The sequence below is a fragment of the Lepidochelys kempii genome, chromosome 3 (assembly GCF_965140265.1).
Source record: "Lepidochelys kempii isolate rLepKem1 chromosome 3, rLepKem1.hap2, whole genome shotgun sequence".
NCBI classification, from domain to species: Eukaryota; Metazoa; Chordata; order Testudines; family Cheloniidae; genus Lepidochelys; species Lepidochelys kempii.
The window spans coordinates 150,726,441-150,747,615 of record NC_133258.1 but is presented as its reverse complement, the minus strand read 5'-3'; the positions used below and the strand labels follow the sequence as shown (position 1 = coordinate 150,747,615).

At 40.0% G+C, this 21,175-nt stretch overlaps 1 protein-coding gene across 1 annotated transcript in view; it reads right to left on the bottom strand.

Annotated features, from left to right (window-relative positions):
• The window catches only part of DNAH8 (dynein axonemal heavy chain 8), a 577,606-nt gene that overhangs the window by 78,644 nt on the left and 477,787 nt on the right, over positions 1-21,175 (bottom strand). Inside the window, exons 68-73 of the mRNA XM_073338555.1 lie at positions 19,966-20,142; positions 17,201-17,368; positions 11,738-11,950; positions 9,089-9,226; positions 8,409-8,536; positions 2,396-2,567 (exon numbers count right to left, since the gene is read on the bottom strand). Coding sequence (XP_073194656.1) covers positions 2,396-2,567; positions 8,409-8,536; positions 9,089-9,226; positions 11,738-11,950; positions 17,201-17,368; positions 19,966-20,142 — 996 coding nt within the window. The remainder of the gene's footprint in view (positions 1-2,395; positions 2,568-8,408; positions 8,537-9,088; positions 9,227-11,737; positions 11,951-17,200; positions 17,369-19,965; positions 20,143-21,175) is intronic.

Below are 21,175 nucleotides of genomic sequence, written 5' to 3'. Positions count from 1 at the left end.
TAATAAAAAATAAAGGGAAAACACAGGGCTGGATTTACACCTTACAAGCCCCTAGGCACAGCATCTTCAGTGTTCCCGCTGCCTACAGCTGACCTTCATGTTTTCTTTAAAAATTGAAACTTTTAATCCACTTTTTACTTTTAGGCACCCCTAGAACGCCAGCACCCTAGGCATGTGCCTACTGTGCCTAATTGGAAATCTGGCCCTGGGAAAGCAGAAATTTTCTTTGCATAGTAAAGTTTAAAAGCAGTATTAAGTCAATGTTTAGTTGCAAACTTTTGAAAGAATGACCATAACGTTTTGTTCATAGTTACGAACATTTCAGAGTTATGAACAACCTCCATTCTCGAGGTGTTTGTAACTCTGAGGTTCCACTGTAAATAAAAAATGACAGGGTGTTGACTTTCATTACTTGACATTTCAGCACAATATACTTATTTTTTGTACTATTTGGTCACAGACATGTTATCACCAGTATTAAATATAGATTTGGGATCAGAAATCCACAGCCAGACAATGTGGTCATGACCAAAAGTTACCAATAAAACAATACTGTAAGTACAATGATACTGTGAAACATTCACATCAGGATGATATGGGACTGTGGCAAAGTTGATACTCCAACATATCCACTGCTGGTTAGCTGTGGCATTGCAACAACTTTTGCTTCAGTTTTTCCTCACTGTCCTTAAGCCTATTCAAGCCACAGAAGTGTTGTAGCCCTCTGGTTAGAACACTTTATAGAGTCCTGCCTCTTTTAGGGCCTCAACGTCCTTTCCCAGAGTACTAAAAAATGTACAAAAAACAAGCCTTCAGCCAAGCGAGCACCATCTCATCAGGCATGAATCTGCTGAGGTAGACTGTCCTTCTGTGCTTTAACCCTGCCCAAAATCCAGGGGCTGGCTCACTCTTCTCCTTACTCATGGGTTCAGGAGACCCCAATTAGGCTTCTCTAGCTGTGAGCTGGAGGCCTCCCTGGTGTTCTCCCCTTTCTCCTTCTCAACCTTCCTTCAGGCTGCTTCTCAGAGAAAGAAGGAACTGCCCACCCTCTCTTTTCTGGGTTTACTCCTCCCAACTGGGCTCACCCAGCTCTTGATGGAAACAAGCTCTGATCTCCCCCAGCTGGGCTTTATTTCTAATTAGTCCTGGCCCACCTTCCAAATGTGAGAAGGCAGGCTAGTCTCTCAGGCTGTCATCATTCCAGGCTGCCCTGGCATGCCCATTTGCAGGCAGGCATATGTTGCAGATCAGCCCTTACTTGATTTTTCTTTCACCCACGGTACCAACAAGTCTAAATGGAATGTTAGACTCTAAAGAGCACATTCTTGTGGAGCATCTCATTTATTAACAGAAAAGCCAATGCAACCCACAAACAAAACTTTCACCCCAACATTTCACCTGGGTGACTGGGTCATTATTAATTCATCTGTTCCCCAAATGAGTCAAGTGTTTGTCTCTACACAGGCTCCTTCCCAGGGGTTTTCTCCATTCCAGTCTTTGCCCCTGGTGTTAGGCTTCTTGCCTCTTCTGGAATAAGAGCCTTCTCTGGATTCAGGGGATGTCCATCCACTTCTCCAGGAACAGCAGGTGATCCTTAGCAGGCTGGGTTTCTGGCCAGTGTCTGGAAGACCACTGGCTCAGACAAGGCCCTCTTGGATGGCCACTGACTCCAGCCCCCATCTAGTAAGCTCTCCTTCCTAGGACCACCTCTTTCAGGCTCTCCATTGTGATAGGTTCCCCAAAGAGCTCATCCTCTAGACTTCCTGTTCAGGCCTCTCCTAGGAGCTCCTCTCCACAGGATCTTCCGATCTCACCTTTGGGGTTCCCTCTAATTGAGCTTGGGTAACCTTTATTAGGTCCAGCCTAGATGCTAGTTTACTAATCAGACACCTGGGGCAGTCAATTACTCCCAGGTAAGGCAGTCACATGCAGGGCCTTCATAAGGCAGTCACATGCAGACTAGGCCCTAACTCCCCATAAAAGGCAGCTGCCCCCATGACCCAGACACACTTTCAAGGCATGGGTGGAGGAAACATCCCATCACAGCACCCATACCCAACTTGTCAGTAATGTCTATCACTTCTAGTTGTCTACTATATAGGTCTGTCTAATTTATCCGTCTATACCTTACTCAGTACTGTGATATATGGGAGGAACCAACCAGTAACAACTTTGTCAAGCTGTACCATATTGATGAGCAATAACAGAGAAACAAGCATCAGTGATTACACTTCTGTCCTAACTACACTTTCTCCAACATTAAGAATTATTTGTACCAATACTGGACATAAAAATTCCAAAGAAAAATGTTAAGCTGTGTGTCCATTTGCATGCAAGGTTTGAGAATAATCTTATTTTTATAGTAGTAAATAAATCAACAGTGTATAAAGCTTACTGTTGGTTGATCCACCAACATTGAAATGAGGTTCAAGTTTTCAGTAAAAGGGATTTTCCGGACTTTCAGCTCTACTTCCCATAAATCTTTAAGCAAAAGGTTCCTGAAGATCTGATTAAAAGGGCCACAGTATGAAAGGAAACCTGTGCAGAGTAAAACATCTCCCACAAGTCTAGAAAAGGGATAAAATCACAATTATGAGATAATGTACCATTTGTATACCATGCAGTTAAACCATGACATTTTGAAATGTGTATATCAAAAACAGTTACTTACCAGAAATTTGTTCTTTGAGAACTGCCTCTGTGCATTCACACTTTTGGGACATAGTTCCCTTGGCATTGAGCTGAGGAACTGCTTTGAAAATACATGTCCATTGGAGGGTGCATAAACAGTCTTGCATGAGAGTGGCATCATCATTCTACACTATATGTGAGTTCATTCCCTGATCATCTCAGTTCCTTCAAACTTGAGCACAGAATTCTGATGTATTAATAAACTCTGAGGCAGAAAAGAAGGCATGTGGGTAATGTGAATGCACAGAGGGGACTCTCAAAGATCAACAGTTACTAGTGGGTAAAGTCTTTTTCAGTCATATTTCTGGCTGAAGTTATAGCAATAATGAATACCATCGTAAAAGATAAATAATATAAAGAACTCTCAGCCAAAGATTCAAAAGGTGGCACCTAAACCAAACTAAGATCCCAAGGAGGGATGGGATTTCTCAAAGGGGGATACATATTAGATAGCCCTTTCATAGACTTCTTATCTGTATTATGCACAAACAGCATTTTGCATTAACTAAAAAGTGGCAAGCAGAGATAGCTTCCAAATTAACTTTCAAAGGTGAGTTACATAACTCCTCAATTTCTAGGTGTATCAAATATTCTAAAATACAGGGTATAGAACTGAAACAGGAGAATCAGATTTTCCCCTTTTGCAAGCCATAAATCTGGTCCATTTCAAATGGTACCACCTGGTAGTCAGCTTTCTAGAATTAAGCAGTACATTCTGCACCAACGAGGTAGCTTCTCAAACTGAAGGGCATAGTCATTTTCTATAATTTCTAGGACCCACTGTCCAAGGTAAAAACCTTAATTTGGCTGATAAATGAGCTAGCTTGTCTTGAAGCAGACAAAGGAAAGGGCCTTGCTGATTGGTTCTTGACTCTCAATTCTCACATCATATCTGAGGCCTGGTGTGCAATGAAGATGACAGGGAGGCATCAGATTGCTTAGATTTAGACCTCAATTTAAAAGATCTCTTTTTATGCAGGCTCTGGAATGACATAGCCTGCTGGGGCTGTTATTGACTCCTCTGAATTGACAATAAATAAGCCAAAGGAGATTGTGGATAATACTGTCTCTGATAACAGAAAGGGGTAGAAGATCTCCTCCCAGTAAAAGTAATCAAGCCCAAAAAGCAGGCCAACAATCTTGTCTTCTCCAGCTTGTCCAGCAGCAACTCATCTGTCTTTTCACTGAAAAGACCATCCCCTTTGAAGAGATTTTCCACTTTAATTCTAGAATCCAGAGCCAAAGAAGAGGAACGAAGCAGAGCATGTCTCCTCAGAGTAACTGCAGAAGCCAGTGTTCTAGCAAAGAATCTGAGGTGTCAAACAAACTACAGAGAGAGTTCTTTGCCACATTTTGATCCTCCACTGGAACTGCATTTGCCAAATTCTGTTTGTCATCTGGCAATCCTGTACGAATGGTGCCATCTTTTCCCACAGGTGGAACTGATAGCCAGCCATAATAACTTGGTAATTTGCCACCCTAATACCAAGAGAGGAAGAAGAGAACCACCTTTCTACCTATGTAATCAATCTTCCCCGCTCTGTCTGCAGGGGAAGAATGTGCCTGTCCAGATCTTGACCTGCTGCTCGCACCAATCCCTACCAGTGAATTGGTGCAGGGTGTCTATGAACATATGAAAACCCCTCAGAGAGTATCTGAAATAATTTGTCTGCCTTCTTGGCTGTAGGCTGATAAGACTGTTTCATCCACTCCTGCCTCTTAGCAGGCTGGATAAAACATTGGTAAGGACATCATATTTTTGGAAGTAGCCCCAAAGAATGTCAAACACCTAATGAGATGTCTCCTCCAGGCACTGAATGCAAATCCAAAGTGGATACCATATGGTCCACTAAATCATGAAACGGCAGAGTGTTCCCAGAACAGGAGGAAGCAGAAGCCACTCCCACATGCTCATCTGGTGACAAATCAGGATTATAGTCTCCATCAGCATACTCCTGTACGAAAAAAGAGGCGCTATCTTCTCATCCTCTTCTTCAGACAGAATACCAGGCACCACTATCTGAGATGCAGATGCAGCTGGTGGAATCGGATCTAGGAGTTCTCCATCACTGGATCCTTTACAGATGAAACATCACCTCTCCATCCGTACAGAAGACATATGAAAAATTCCAGTGGTGACCCCTAATAAGATCATGGATTCCAGGATTGCCAGTCTTCCCAGCAACTGGGATTTGGGAACAAACCTGCAGGTGCAGGATCAAAAGAAGTGCTGAACCAGGAGGAAACAGATCTTTTTATTCTATCTAGATACAGATCTGGCCTCAGATCCACAACGGAATGCACAAGAGACAACAGACCCAGGGGGAGGGCAGAAACAAACAGAGAAAACTCTTCTTGGAGAATGGATAGGAGTCTTAGGACGAGGTACAGGCAAACCAGGAGAAAGGCAAACTATCTCTTCTGATCTTCTTTTCTCAGGCAAAGGAGATGCCAAACTCAGAACTGGCAAAGCTTATCTCTTTATCAGGACTCTCGGATTCTCACTCAGATCCAAGGAACACCCAGAAGCTGAACAGTGCACCCAGAAGCTGAACAGTGCACTTTTACTAAAGTAAAAGTCTTCTTCAGAACTAGAAGATGGACCCAGAACCAGAGCAAGGATTATGGCCAGAGCCAAAGACTTTGGATGGCACAGGATCCAATTAAATATCCAAATCCATCTTATTGACTCCTGAAACTGAGACCAGAACCAACCTTGTTTTTGTGACTGTAGAGGTTCTGTCAGAATTGGATGTAACTGATAAATCTGACTTGTGGGATCTGGCACTGCTAACAGTGGTTGTCTTTTCCCTAGACAACTTCTCCTTTGGTACTGAGACAGCCAGAGATGACAATGTGGCCCTTGGTTCCAACAAAGGCGGCTTCAAAGGCCTGACTGCTGGAGCAGTGGGAACTGCAGCTGGACCCGACAAAGGTTCTGATTTCCTGGAACCCTTAAACTGCTTTGACTTACTGAAGAAGTCACAGGAGCTGAAACTGGTGTCCTAGACCTTGGATCCAATGACTGCCCAGATCCAAAGGGTTTAGCTTCAAGAACTTCCTTAAGGAGAAGCACCTGTAATCTCTTCTGCCTGTCCTAGGGAGCTTTGGGTATAAAAGTCCAGCAGATGGAACACCCAGAAAAGAGTGGTCCTCTCCCAAGCACTTGAGTCACCTAATGTGGACATCAGATGTCAGGAAGACAGCAGGGTATGAAGCATATCTCTGGAATCCCAGCTTCTTCTTCTCTGGTTCTTCCATAACCTGGAACTGATCTAACAACCTGAACTCATTACTGAAGTACAACCCTATGATTGAAGGAAAAAACACGGACCTGAATGGACCAGAGCGCTTCACTTCCATCTAGGCAAGCACTTGGAAGGAATTGAGGTGGTAAAGGGTGCTTCATCCCCTTATCTAGCCTTATGTTCAGAAGTGCTGAGGGGAGAGTGGGGTATGAGAACACTGTAATGGACAACACATGAAAAAGGTTCTACCATTAGGCACCATTAGACTGTGCAATACCCATAAGTGGGAATATGAAGATGTGACTACATCTTTCACGGTTGGAGCTACTGCTGCACCAATCTGAGACTCCCATAACTCATGAAATCTCTTTATATTTAACATTTGATTTTAATCAAAAGTCCTCATTTAATTTGTACGATGTCCTCAAAGGAGGTGTCTATGGGAAACCATGTATCTAATAAAGTTTGAAGGTGAAATCAGAATGGCATGAAACAAATAAAAATTAAAAATATAAAAACAAAATGGTTGGGAGAAAAAGAACTGTCAATGTGTTCTTCTGTGAGAGGCAGGAAATCTCGTGGTTTAATGTTGGGGCCACCAGCAACAATACTGGACCACCTCTGAATTCCACAGATGGGAGGCACTACACATTAGTGATGAACAAGGAAAGAAGCTGTACAGCAGCATACTTCAAAACTTTTAGCCGAGAGCCTCTTCCCAATGCATAATAGGCATTTTTCAAGCCCATCTACAGCAAGGAACACAGCTGCACAAAAGGAACACTTCTTATATCCTATTTTCAGAGATGAAACCACCACTTTAAGGTAAGGTCTAATGAGACCCCAAAACAGCAAAGATCAACAAACAGCTGAAAAACTCTAAAATTTACTCTAAGACTGAGTGTATACTGTACATAAATATCTGAACTAGTTGTGAACTATTTACAATTGTTTTATGTAAAATAACATGAGAGAGAAAGGAAGGATAATGTCATGAACAAGACTTAGATTTTCATTACTCAATCGAATGATCATATCAAATAAATGGGATAAGCCTATTGCTACTCATTAACAGTTTTAATCCTGTGTAGTTAGTTGATTACATTTTTTATTTCCATAAGAAATAATTTTCTCCATAGATTCATAACCTTTGGATACCTGTGCCTGCTGGTGTACTGACCAGAAAGACAGTGAGAATTTTAATTTCAATAAGGTTCTAGCGTGCACTCTATTAGCCTCTTCCAATTATAAGCAAGTCTCCACCACATTTATTTTAAATCTAAGCTTTCCGAATGTACCTATTGCCGTTATATCTTGGTATCCTATACATAAATTACATCCTGAAAAACTACTTTAACAGTACATTAAGGTTGCAAAATCAGAACTCAAAAGTTAGGACATGCCAGAATTAAGGTTGCCTAAGCAGACAACATTATGATACAATATTTAATTGCATGGTCACGCACTATTTCAGTCCACTAAACTTCCAGCCTCCCTGGGCTGTTTGGTTCACAGACTGCCAAGCTGCCTTGCTCCCAGGCTTCCCTACACTGAGGCTCTCTGGGCAGCCCCCTGTCTAAAGCAGTGGTTCTCAACCAGGGGTACGTAGACCTCTGGGGATACACAGAGGCTTTCCAGCGGGTACATCAATTCATCTAGATATTTGCCTAGTTTTACAACAGGGTAGATATAAAGCACTAGAACAGTCAGTGCAACCTACAATTTCATATGGATAATGACTTGTTTATACTGCTCTATGTACTATACACTGAAATGTAGTACAATATTTATATTCCAGATGACTTATTTTATAACTATATGGTAAAAATGAGAAAGTAAGCAATTTTTCAGTAATAGTGTGCTGTGACACTTTTGTATTTTTATGTCTGATTTTGTAAGCAAGTAGTTTTTAAGTGAGGTGTAATTTGGGGGTATGCTAGACAAATCAGATTTATGAAAGGGGTCCAGTAGTCTGGAAAGGTTGAGAGATACTGGTCTAGAGCCCAGGAGTTTCCCTTGTCACCACTCACAGGTTTCCCTCCTCCATTCCCCCCTACACACTCCTATCATCAACGTGGGGGGGTTTCCTTCCACCCCCATCCTCTTCCATCATTAACCTAGGAGTTTCCCTCCCACCCCCTTGTCAGCCCAAAGGTTTTTCTTCTTTCTTCCTCCCATCTTATGACATAGGAGGAAAGAGCAGCAATGTGGGACAGGGAGACTGAGATGGGCTGTGGCATTAGTACATTCCTGAATCAGAATATTCCCTTTCGTGGGACATTCCAAGGCCTGAGATTTTGCTCTAATTCAGAATGAAAACACTCAGACACCTGGAATTTCCATGCAATATACAGCGTATAACTAACAAAGTTTGTGCAGTGTAAATTACCTATGGAAGGGTATTTTATTGCCAAATAGTGTCTTTGTATTTTATAGACATCTTGCTCTTTTGTTGAACAGATACTATACCTGTTAATCTGCGTTTTAAACTCCTTACTTTGCTGAGTCCATCTAACTTTCTCTCCACTCAATCCATCTATAAGTGCAGAGGCTGCTTGCATCTTTCTCCTGCACACATCTGCATCATTCAACAGGTCCTAAAATTGGACAAGTTTTCCAGTCTCATTAAATATTCAAATTCTATTATTCAAAGACCTTTACTATATTTACAAAATTTATAAACTATTTTTTCTCAAGAATACTTACCCTATGCATGGAGAGATCAACCAAAAAAAAAAAGGAAAACTGAAGAAGTCGAGATCTGAGTCCCCTACTGGATCTTCAGAAGGCACTAGACCCTGAATGAACATGCAGCTTTTATTGGTTCCTGGTCCCAGTGTTTCACACAAGTGGCTTTTAAAATAAACAGGTTTCCTAGCTAAGTTTTAAAACCTTCAGAATTAAACTAAGATAAGCAAAATGCTGTTGCATTAAAAATCACCTTTCTATAAAGGGCAAGTAGTTCCTGAGCCATTGCATCATAAAGAAGAGGGGTTAAATGAAGCTCATTTGTAGTAATTACACATTATTCTCCAATTTATCTTTCATTGTATTCTGAAAAGATTGAACCAGTAAACACAAACTATATAACGCTTTAAAGTTTCAGTGTGCAAACCATTTTTTATATTCATACAATATTTTTATCTCACCATTTTCTCCTTCATTGCTGCATCAAATTTTGCCTGTACTTTATCCAGTTCAGCTTGTTTCTCATCTAATAATGCCTGAGCCGTGGCTAACTCTTCATTAGCTACTTTCAAACGTCCTTCTTGTTTTGCTAAATTAGACTAAGAATAAAGCATGGTTAGACAATAATGGCATACAACAGAAAATCTGTTATTTCAAATCTACTCCATTGTTAGTCAACCGGGACAGGAATACAAATCTGTGCACAATATCATTATTAAATAAACACCATGAAATATGTATTTTAAATTATTTCCTTTTCCAAACAATGTCACTTAAATCCATATTTTTAAATCTCTACTTATGATATTTGTATTAGCATAATAATGTAAGAAATTGGCTTCCTGCTCCAGGGTGCCAATTTTAAAATAATATTCTGGTCTGGGAAGATGTCAGATGCCTCACTGAGCAAGACAGAGGCATGTTGAAAAGAGCACTACAATCAGACTCCTGGAAAAGAGAACATCCCTGGGGCTTTGTTGTTCAGCTCTGTTTTACTTTATTTTTATAATTCATGTTTTCTGCAATGGCAGCTAATCATGAGTTTAGGAGATTTGTCAAGGATAACCTAACATTCTTGAGAATCATAGCCGTAGGCCAATAAGCCACTCAATTGTGGCCAAGTAGATATTTTTACTAATGACAGGGAAACTTTTTAGTCATTTTTCTTTAGATTATCAGCCTGCAATATACTGTTGCTCTTCCCGGATGTGATATTTCTATCAATGACTGCAAGATTACTGCTGAAGTTTTGAAATCACTGTGCAGTTATCCCTCCATATTAGATTCTAAAGAATTTTTAGAAAAGAAGACCTGTAAGCTGGTAAGCTATCTCACTGGCGCAGAAAGGAACCAGTCTCACACCCAAGTCCATTTCAGGTCCTTGCCTCAGGGGACAATTGATTTTTCAAACACAAAACTCAAGAGTAACATCAAAATAAAGTAACTCCTCTGATCAACGAGGGCTGCGGCACCAGAAGCTTTTCCCTTGCCTATCTCAACCCCTGGAAAAAAGAACACTCTTTCCTTAAATTCCCTGCTGATATATATGACATTCTTTCCCCCATTTTGCCTGATTACAATTATTGTCTTAAGAAGAAAAGGAGTACTTGTGGCACCTTAGAGACTAACAAATTTATCTGAGCATAAGCATAAGCTGTAGCTCACGAAAGGTTATGCTCAAATAAATTTGTTAGTCTCTAAGGTGCCATAAGTACTCCTTTTCTTTTTGCGAATACAGACTAACATGGCTGCTACTCTGAAACCTGTAGTTATTGTCTTGTGTCTCTAGCTTTAAAGTATTCCTCTTGTGGGTTTCTGGCTTTAGTATTATAGCTGGAGCACAGTAAAAACAGGCAACTTTAATTTAATTTACTGAGATGGTGCTTAATACTAAAGCTTTTGGAGCAGAAGCGCTTGATACTGTGTGCCACTGGTTACAGCAATGAAAGAAACTTCTAGGGAGCAGACTGACTGGAGGCCTGGATTGGATCAAGATTACTAATGATTTTGCTCTGTAAGCTAGACCAAACATTATGCCATGCGGGAAGTCAAACGAAAACCCTATTGTTCAAAAGAGATGGAACTGATTCAGCAAACTGATGCTAAATATCAAGGCCATTGATCAAGGAAAGGATCATGCTAAAGTAGCATATTAGTTCAGGATTGTCACTGACAAGGGCTCTGTAGTCTCTGCCAAAAATGTGATATGAATCAAATTACTTCTTTTCCTTTTTTCAGATGTTTTTGAAGATGATCTGGGATCCATGATTAAAACAAGAAAAAGCAAAATCGCTCACACAAATGTCATGCCTAAAGTCACTTTTATAAAGAAGATTTTGAAATTTCTTTCTCAATGCCCTCAAAGCCAAAAGAAAACCACCACTATGGGAGTGTCATGGCATCCCAAACATAAATTGTGTTCTTTGTCAGGGAAATTTTGCATGCATAAAATGCACCTTTCAAATCCTGATTTCTTATCACTTTTAATTATAATGGTCTAAAGACAAATAGGTCTGAAGAAATTAAGATTTCTAAAATAACAAAATTGGCTACTCACTACTAAATTCAGTTAAATTAAATTAAGAAATAAACAAGAAAAAGCCTTCCTCCTATTTTGAAGGAAACATGGAGAAAAGAAACAATTTCTTTTGAAAATCCAGCAGTCCCAAGATTCATAGGGTATGTCTACACAGCAAAGCAAAACCTGCAGCTGGCCTGTGCCAGCTGACTCAGGCTCATGGGGCTCAGGCTGCAGGGCTGTTTCATTGCTGTGTAGACATCCCGGGCTCATGCTGGAGCCTGCGCTCTAGGACCCTGTGGGATATTAGAGTTTTTAACATTTCAGAGACCTCCCTGGCATGTAGCAGATACAATTTCATGCGGGAGGTTAAGATTACTCTGGGTCTTTGATGGAGGGAGAGTGAAAATCCATTTATTCAACACATGACTATTTTCAGCCAATTTAGAAGGTTTTTTTCTTATTCATAACAACTCTTGATATGCCATTTTTAATGGACCAACCCTGATAGTATATTTCTGCTACAAAATAAAACAGTATATGTATTTAAATTCACTAATTGCAAGTATCAAAACCAAAGATTATATTTTACCTTAAGAGGTAACACTTCTCTGTTAATTCCATAAAATGTTGCCATGGCTAGTGTCCAAGACAGGAGTCCTGCCACATTACCACAGACCTTTTTACCATTCTCAAAAGTATAGTCCTCCATGTTAAAATAAGGCTGTAGTAATTCTACTGTTTCTTCATTGATACTATCCTTAGCAAATTGTTGGAGACTCTGCAGGAATGGACCACTCATAAGCTGCAAAAACAAAACAAAAATCAGCTTTAGTAACTATTTGATATTCTACATTGAAAAGTTCAATCTTTCATGATTGAGTAATGTTTGGAAAATGACCCTAAAGTACAGAAGGAGCAATCTGTTGCACTTAATATGAAGAGGAGAAACTTTATTGTACTAACTCCTCCTACATTTTTATTTAACTAGTCTTTCAACTGTTTTAAAATTAAGAGAGGTTACTTTCCAGTAACTGTTCCTCAAGAGTCACCTCTGTGCAATCCAGCTTGTGGGACAGTGGCCCCTGGTGATGAGCTCAAACTGCTCTCTTCAAAGACATGGCTTTTGGGGGGTACATGAGTGATCCCTCATGGTAGTGAGCGATTGGTACCCCCATCTATTTAAGTAAGTGCAGTGCCTCAATCATCTCAACTCCTTCTCTTGAGCCACTGAGATTTGTCTATATGAAGAACTCCAAGGTACAGGAGACAGTGGGTGCAAAGTGTGAATGCACAGAAGTAATTCTTGAAGAAATTAAGGTTATTCACCTATAACCAGAGTTCTTTAAGATGACCTCTGCACATTCACACTCTGGGAATGTACTGGCGGTGCAGCTTGGACAATAGAACCTTTTCATAGTAGTGCCTGTTGGACAGCTGGAGCACAAGAGCAGTCATCTACTCCTTGTTCCTGAACAAAATAAGTAGTTTTTAGATGGAGCTTGATAAGGTTATGAACATGATTATATGATATGATTGACTGTGAAAGCTTGGGGCTGGCTCAATGACTCAGAAGGTCCCTTCCAGTCCTACATTTCTATGGATGTTCTGAGAGAGAGGCTATAAAAGGAGAAGTGCCCTGGCCCTCTCCTTTCCTTCCATCACCTCCTCAGATCTACAGTTACAAACAGGACTCTAAGAAAGAAGGCAAGGAGGGCAGGGTGTGTCAATGTTCAGAATCCATTTTGAAGAACTCTGATTAATGGTGAGTAACAGTCATTTCTTCCTCAATGCCTCTGCACATTACCACTCTTGGAATAGTGTGATAAGCAGTACTCCGGTCTCCAGATAGTGGGACCCTGAGTCTAGTTAAGCAACTACTGTAACAGTGCCTTACTAAACTGAGAGCGAATCTGGATGTCAGACTTAGGGAGTAGTGTTTTGTAAAAGCAAGAACTGAGCTTTGTTTCTAACTTTCCTCTATACAAAACCTAACCCACTTAGACAGACACTGTGATGTAACTGATTGTCCTTTATTATTATCCCAATAAGAGATAAAGCATCTTGATGATTTCCTAAATTCCAGGCACCAATTTAAAAAGAAAGCTAAAGCTCTCTTGGCATCTAAGGGTGTAACTTTGTCTCACTCGAATGAGACTGAAGTCTGTGAAAAATGCTGACAAATTAATGGATTGGTTGAGATGGAATTCTGTTACCACCTTGGGAATAAATGTAGGGTGTGGGCATAGGACCACCTTATCTATGTGGAAGACTGTAGACGGTGGGTCATTCATAAGAGCTTGTTTGCTCTTACAAAAGATGTAATGGCCACAATTAAAGCTTTCTTCACTGAAAGGTGAAATAAGGAACATTCTCCCAATGTTTTGAAAGGAATTTCATGATCTTAGTAAGTACAAGGTTGAGATCCCATGTTGCTTGGTTCTTCAACTGGAGGGTAACATTCATTAGCACCTTCATGAATCTCTTAACTCTGTCATGGGTGAATATAGTCTTGTTATCAGTACATGGAGCACAGAAGTAGTTGCTAAGTGCACCTTTACAAGTGATAAGAAAATGGCCCACCTTGATTATCATACACATTTTAAAGAGAGTGGTCACTTTGGATGGGCTATTACCAGCAGGAGAGTGAGTTTGTGGGGGGTGGGGGGGGCGGAGGGTGAGAAAACCTGGATTTGTGCTGGAAATGGCCCAACTTGATGATCACTTTAGATAAGCTATTACCAGCAAGAGAGTGGGGTGGGAGGAGGTATTGTTTCATGGTCTGTGTGTATATATAATGTCTTCTGCAGTTTCCACAGTATGCATCCGATGAAGTGAGCTGTAGCTCACGAAAGCTCATGCTCAAATAAATTGGTTAGTCTCTAAGGTGCCACAAGTACTCCTTTGCTTTTTGCGAATACAGACTAACACGGCTGTTACTCTGAAACCTGTCATTTTACAAGTGATACAGACAGTCCTATGGATTTTAAATAAAGCAGATACTCCAACATAGAATGGATGGAAACTAATGCTGGGTCTATGTTACCTGGGACCAACATAGCTACAACAACACTGCATACATATTATTTGCTCAGACAGAAAAGTTTTTCCATTTAAGGTCATAGCATCTGTGGGTTGACTGTTTCTGGCATTTAGAAGGATATTTCCAGGTCTGTCAGATCCCTATGGCTCATATTGTCACCTGAAGATATTGTGGGTCTGGGTGGGAAATCTGACCATTCTTCTGGATCTGTGGTTATGGGGAGAGACAGGTTCCTTGTAATAGTTGTAGAAGGTCTGGAAACCACAGCCTTACCATTGTGGAGTCTCTGCTTTGGGTGGGAGCTAAGTCACTATACACCTGTCTAATTCAAAGCCCCATGCCCTGACAATGCGAGGATCAGCATCTTATGGTAACAGGACATAGGTCTTGGTATCAAATCTCACACCTTGGAAGAGCAAGGGTTGGTGGCTTCTGGCTGTACCAGAGAAACCAGATGGTTAGAGCCTCAATGCTCTGCAATTCCTCACCTTGGGAGAGGAACAGAAGAGCTAGTTGCCAAAATGAAGTCACTACTGCATGAAAACTAATACAATTTAAAGTATTAAACTGAATTATCAATTTAAAGTATTAAAATGATCATGAGAATCTGAATTTCGAATTTGGTCAACTGCCAGAGGCAGAAAATTCTGGTGGACTGAGATGAAGGATGGAGCTTAGTCCAGGAACCTCTATCAACAACACTGTACCACCTTTGAATTCCACAGGTGGGTGGCATTACTCATGAGTGAGAAATGAGGAGCGATGCTGTGCAGTAGAATGGGGACATTTAAACAAGGCTCAGGAGAAGTTGCCAGAAGTGGTACCTGCCTTGAGAGAACAGGGAGCAGAAACCTGGGCTCCTAATGATGACCAAATCACGAGCTGGGCAGAAGGGAATGAACTCAGTAGCTAAAGCCCAAGACAACGGGGAACTAGTGCTCCCAGTCTGGTGCCACTGTCATGGACTTTGCTATAAGAGACCACTATGCCTGCCTTAAAAGGGAAGGGAGCTTCTTGTCAGCCTTGAGAGAGAACAAGGATGAGTTGGACGCATCACAATTTTAGCATCATGAGTCTACCACTGAAAGAATCTGGGCACAGCTATTAGAATTCCAAATTATCTTGATAAATTAGGGAATTGGTCTGAAATAAATAGGATGAAATTCAATAAAAACAACTACAAAATATTACACTTAGGAAGGAAAAATCAAACAACTGGTTAGGCAGCAGTAGTGCAGAAAAGGATTTGGGAATTATAGTTGATCACAAAATGAATATGAGTCAACAGTGTGATGCAGTGTGAGCCAAATATCATTCTAGGATTTATAAGCAGGAGTGTCATATGTAAGACATGAGAGGTAACTGTTCTGCTCTACTCAGCACTGGTGAGGACTCATCTGGAATAGCGTGTCCAGTTTTGTGCATGAACAAATTGAAGAGAGTCCAAAGGAGATCAACAAAAGTGATAAGAAGTTTGGAAAACTTGAGGAAAAACATGTTTAGTCTAGAGAAGAAAAGGCTGAGCCAGGACATAATAACAGTCTTCAAATATGTAAAAGGTTGCTATAAGGAGATGGTGATCAATTGTTCTCCATGTACACTGAGGGTAAGTTTACAGCAAGGGAGGTTCAGGTTAGATATTAGGAAAAACGTTCTAACTATAAGGATAGTTAAGCACTGCAACAGGTTAAGAGGACGTGGAATTCCCATCTTTGGAAGTTTTTAAGAACAGGTTAGACAAACACCTTTCAGGGATGGTTTAAGTATACTTAATCCTGCCTCAGCATGGGGAGGATGGACTAGATGAACTTTTGAGGTCCCTTCCAGCCCTACAGTTCTATGATTCTATTATCTATGTTACTGTTTGCTCATAAAAATGGTTGACCTCTTCAGGAGGCACCAAGGCAGAAGATAAACCGAAGAAAGCATAGAAGTCAGTCTGAGAAGGAGTGCAGCTGGACAAGGAGACAGTATCTTTGAAGCTGATGACTAGTCATTTTGTCTAGCATGTTCAAACAGCTATGAAAAAACCTATTGGTCCAATGTATTCAATAAGTAGGAGCAGAGTTCAGATCTCTCAGCTCCCAGTTCCATGACTCAACCATAAGGTCAACTATACTATCCATTCCCTCCCCCATGCTTTGTGATGTTTAGTTCTTCCAGTAAACCTAATCTTCATCTGGTATGCATAGCTCCATGGAAGTCAATAGAGCTACACTGGTTTACACCAGTTTAAACTCCTCTCTGTTCTCTTTTCATTCCTATTTTATATTGTAAGCCTTCCAGGGCAAGGGTATTGGCCAACATTTTCAAATGTAGGTACCTTAGACCTGGTCTACACAAAGTTTTTTTACTGATCTGACTATGTCAGTTAGGTTTTTATTTATTTTTTTAACCAAAATAGTTATACCGATAAAACCCATAATGTGGACGCAGTTATACTAACATAAAGGTTTCTTATATTGGTATAGCTTCTTTCCATGTGGGAATAAACTTTACCAGTATACACATTTATACCAGTATAACTGCATTCACACTAGGGGGGCTGTATCTGTTTAACTATACCTGAACATCTAAAGCAGTTCAACTTTTGTCTGTAGACAAGCCCTAAATAAAAATACCCTGATTTTCAGAGGTGCGAAGCACCTAGAGTTCCCAATAAAATTAACTAACTGGTTCAATGTCAGACAAAATTAGAGCTACAGAAATACTACATTTCCTCACTTATTCTTTCTTGCAGTTTTACTCTGAAGGATTGAACAAAGCCCTTTATGTGTCTGTTCATCAAAACTTTAATCAACACACTTGCCACTAAGGACATAGCAAAATTTGTGTTATCAAGCAGAATTTGTTTGCATATTTATGCTGCTCTAAAAGCTTATATTTGTGTTCATGTTTTAAGGATGTATGTCCCTATTTTGAATAAAGATTTAGCACCATAAAACATTGATATTCATTTTTTTTATTGTTTTAGAAAATGTTCAAGACTTGCTGCCTGGACATTCTACTTACTTTTAGTGACTCTCCCCAGGATGGTTTGCAGCAAGCCTTTTCTGGATCCTGTGTCACTGCGTCTATTTTCTTTTGGAACAGTAACAAACAGCAATCCATAATTCTCATGATTAGATGAGGGGGTTTCGCAAGTTTCCGAACCGTAGCAATATCCACTGGTTTGATAGTCTATATCGGGGGGGGGGGGGAAAGTGGACTTATTGCTTAGTACCATTTCATAGATTTTTTCATTCAATATCATATTAATTATTATTATTATTCCAATTTTCATTTTTGTGCTTGAGGGAAGTTTGATTTATGAACATACAGTATATATGAGTTATTGGGATTACTTTACTAAACTTTATAGTTCTATGCCCCGAAGCTGATTTAAAGAAATATATACTAAACACCTATCTGTTTTCTCCATCCCCCTGTGAAAATCAAAATTAAATACAAATAATACAGGCATTATGGAATTAAGCTGTTATATTTAACAGTGATGAAAAATGAATTGTAAATTGGTGTAACTTAAAGTGTAATGTTCCCGGCAGAAGAATATAGAAAGGCAAGAAAATGGCTTGCGTGGGCATTTGGTAAATGGAGTCATTGAGAAGGCATTAAAGTCCTGTATTGCTGCTCTTTGGCTTTCTATTAGTGTCACTTTGAGACCACTGCTTAGATAGATTTCTCATTTGAATAAATATTTATCTGTAAATGAAGTGATGTGATTAGACAAATATTGTGTCAACATATCAAAACCAGCAGCCTAATTTGTGCCAACAAAATATATGCATGCTGCTATTTGCAAAGCAAAGAGGTAATTACATCTACAAAATGGAATTTTCAAGATGCATGCAAGAGTTTTGAAAGTCTGGCCCTTCCTATCACCAATGTGGACTTCAATGTTTCTGAGTGGATAATGCTTGATTTCTCTTGCTTGTGATTGACTGAACCCTTCTCTTGGTATAACTATTAGTAACTGGAGCAGGAGATGGATTGAATCAATAAGACATACTGATGCTTTTATCTCTCTACGCCACTTCCTCCTTTCTCCATGATTCTCTGCTTGACAACTGTTCAGAGTACAGCAGAACAAATCAATTAAGATCTGAAATGCAGTAATGCTTCGTCATTTGTTAACTTCTCTTCTTATGATCCCTCTGACCTACTTTGTTCCTTTCTCTTTAGTTCCAGAAAAATATACATAAAATCCATTAATGGGAGAGGGAGCATCCATCCTTCAGACTCCACTTTTGCTAAGGAAATATGGAAAGATGTCAGTGATCTAACAAGATAATGAAAAGCCATTATTCTCACACTAAGAGAATACTTTCCAAGTCAGACTGGAAGGCATTCTAGATTCTACTGACACCTTTAAAAAAATGGTTACTAACCTTCCATAACTGCTGTTCTTTGAGATGTGTTGCACATGTCTATTGCACTCTTGGTGTGTGTGTGTGTGCCCCCACAGAATTGTGGGCAATTTTTCCATCAGCAGTAGCCATCGGAGCAGCTTGAGTGCCCTCTGTTGCCATGCATTACAGCATGACAGTATAAAGGGCCCAGCCACTCCCGAGTTCCCTCAGTTCCTTCTTGCTGGACAACTTTGATGCAGAGGAGGGCAGGTCATGTAATGGACATGTGCAACATATCTTGAACAACAACAATGGAAGGTTACTAACCATTTTTCTTCACTGATTGATTGCACATGTGCATTTCACACTCAGTGACTCACATGTCATAAAGTAAGAGGAAGGATCGGAGATCATGTACACACAGACTGGAGTACAACTCATCCAAATTTAGCACTGTCTCTAGAGTAATGAGTGATGGCGTAATGTGATGAGAAGGTGTGAATAGAAGACCAGGTTGCTGCTATACAAATTTCGTGGACTGGGACATGAGCAAGAAACACCACAGAGGCTGTTTGCTATTTTGTGTAATGTGCTGTCACACTGCTGCCAGATCATAACATATACGAATGCAGAAAGTTATCCAAGACTAAATTCTTTGTGTTGAGACCTGGTGACCCTTCACCTTGTCCACAATGGCCATGAATAATTGGCTTGACAAACAGAACTGGTTAGTCCTGTCCATGTAGAATGCCAAAGGTCTCCTAATATCTTTGGTGTGCAGGCATTGTTCCTCCCTATTGGTGTGTGGTTTTGGGTAAAAAGTAGGTAAGTAAATTGACTAGTTAATATGAAAATTAGACACCACATTAGAGAAAAATCTTGGATGACTGGGAAAGTATACTTTATTCTTAAAGAAGGTTGTATAAGATGGTTTGGATGTCAGAATACACAGCTTGGCCACCCTTCTGGCTGAAGTGATAGCTACTAGGAAAGCCACCTTCAGAGTTAGTTGCAGGGAGGAACATGTTGCTAGAGGCTCAAAGGGTGAGCTGTCCCAATGGATACCACTGAGGGAAAAAATTCTGACTGCGTGGGGCATGCGCACATCAAGAGTGCAATGCACATGTGCAATCACTCAAAGAACTTTTGGGAAGATTTACATCTAAGCCTTTATACTTGTTAACTGACTAGATGGAAGCAGGACCTGAAGGGATATTTATTTCTCTCTCTTAAAGCAGAGATATGGATGCACTTGGAAGTAAAATATGGACTCCACAACTGTTAACAAAAGGCTTGCGTACTAAAACTGACAAGCTCAAATGATGGCTATGAACATGCGGTGAACCCTTGTCTGGCTGGTATTAGCTATTCTTTAATCATAGAAGACAACACCTGGTAGACTGATGAAAACCTACAAACTTTACTCACATTCAATGCAGCTTCTGCTTCTTCTAATGCTGGTCTAGCTGCCTCCAGTTTGGTCTCTGCTACCACTTTCTCTGAATCAATTTCATCTACAATCTTTTGTGCTTTGTCCTTCACACCTTGGACTTCATTTTTTACTTTAGCTGATGCCTCAGCACTTACTGTAACTTCTGCCAGCACCTAGCATTAACAATAAATATATAAACAAATAAAATGTAAAAATATGCAAATATGAGAACAAATGAATACATTTGCAAATATAATGAAATCAGAATACAAAAGGGCTGTTTCTTGGTTAATATTAGCTACACACGGTACATATATAATTTTACTATGGAATGTAAAGTAGCAAAATTTCATGGGTAGAGGTGACGAAATTGATATTCCCCTGTAATATCTGAGTGGGATCTTCCACCAATTTAATGATAAGAGGATTTCTCAAGGGACCTGCCCTCTCATGTCAATGTGCTGTTTGTTTGGAAGGTAGATGGATTTCAACCACCCTTGCATGTAGTGAAGGTGATGTCTGGTATGCTGTGTTACATATGTGCAAGAGGCCATGTAATGTTTTAGACACATTCTTACCAGAGTTTGAGGACAGTTTTATAATTCATAACAAGATCTGTCACAACTTTGAAACTATCTTGAGGTAGGTATGTTCTTGCTGTAGTAATGTAGTAGAATCTAGAACTGCCTGTATGAATTCTATCCTCTGGGTTGGCACTAATGATGATTTTTGTTGTTGATGATGGTGAAAAGCTGACAGAACTAATTAAATGAATCTTTCATCTGCTGAGGTGAACTCTCTCAAATGAGCCAATCACCAAGGTAAGGATAAACTTGTATTCCTTGTCTTAGATTAGCCACCATGACTGCATTTGGTAAAGGTTCTTGGTACTGTGGACAAATCAAACAATAGGACTCTCTATTGAAAAGGGGAGGTCCTCACTTGAAACCTCAAGTATTTCCTGTATGCCAGGTGGATAGTTATATGAAAATACACATTCTGCAGTTGAGAAATATGAACCAGTCCTGTGGACCTAGGTATGGGATTATAGGGACCAGGGTTACCATTCTGAATTTGAATCAACAAATAAAGGCACTGAGCCATCTCAAGTCCAGAATTGGGCACCATCATCCTTTTTTTCTTGGATATTAGAAAATAATGGGAATAATACTAACACTACACATATACTATACACTAATACTAACA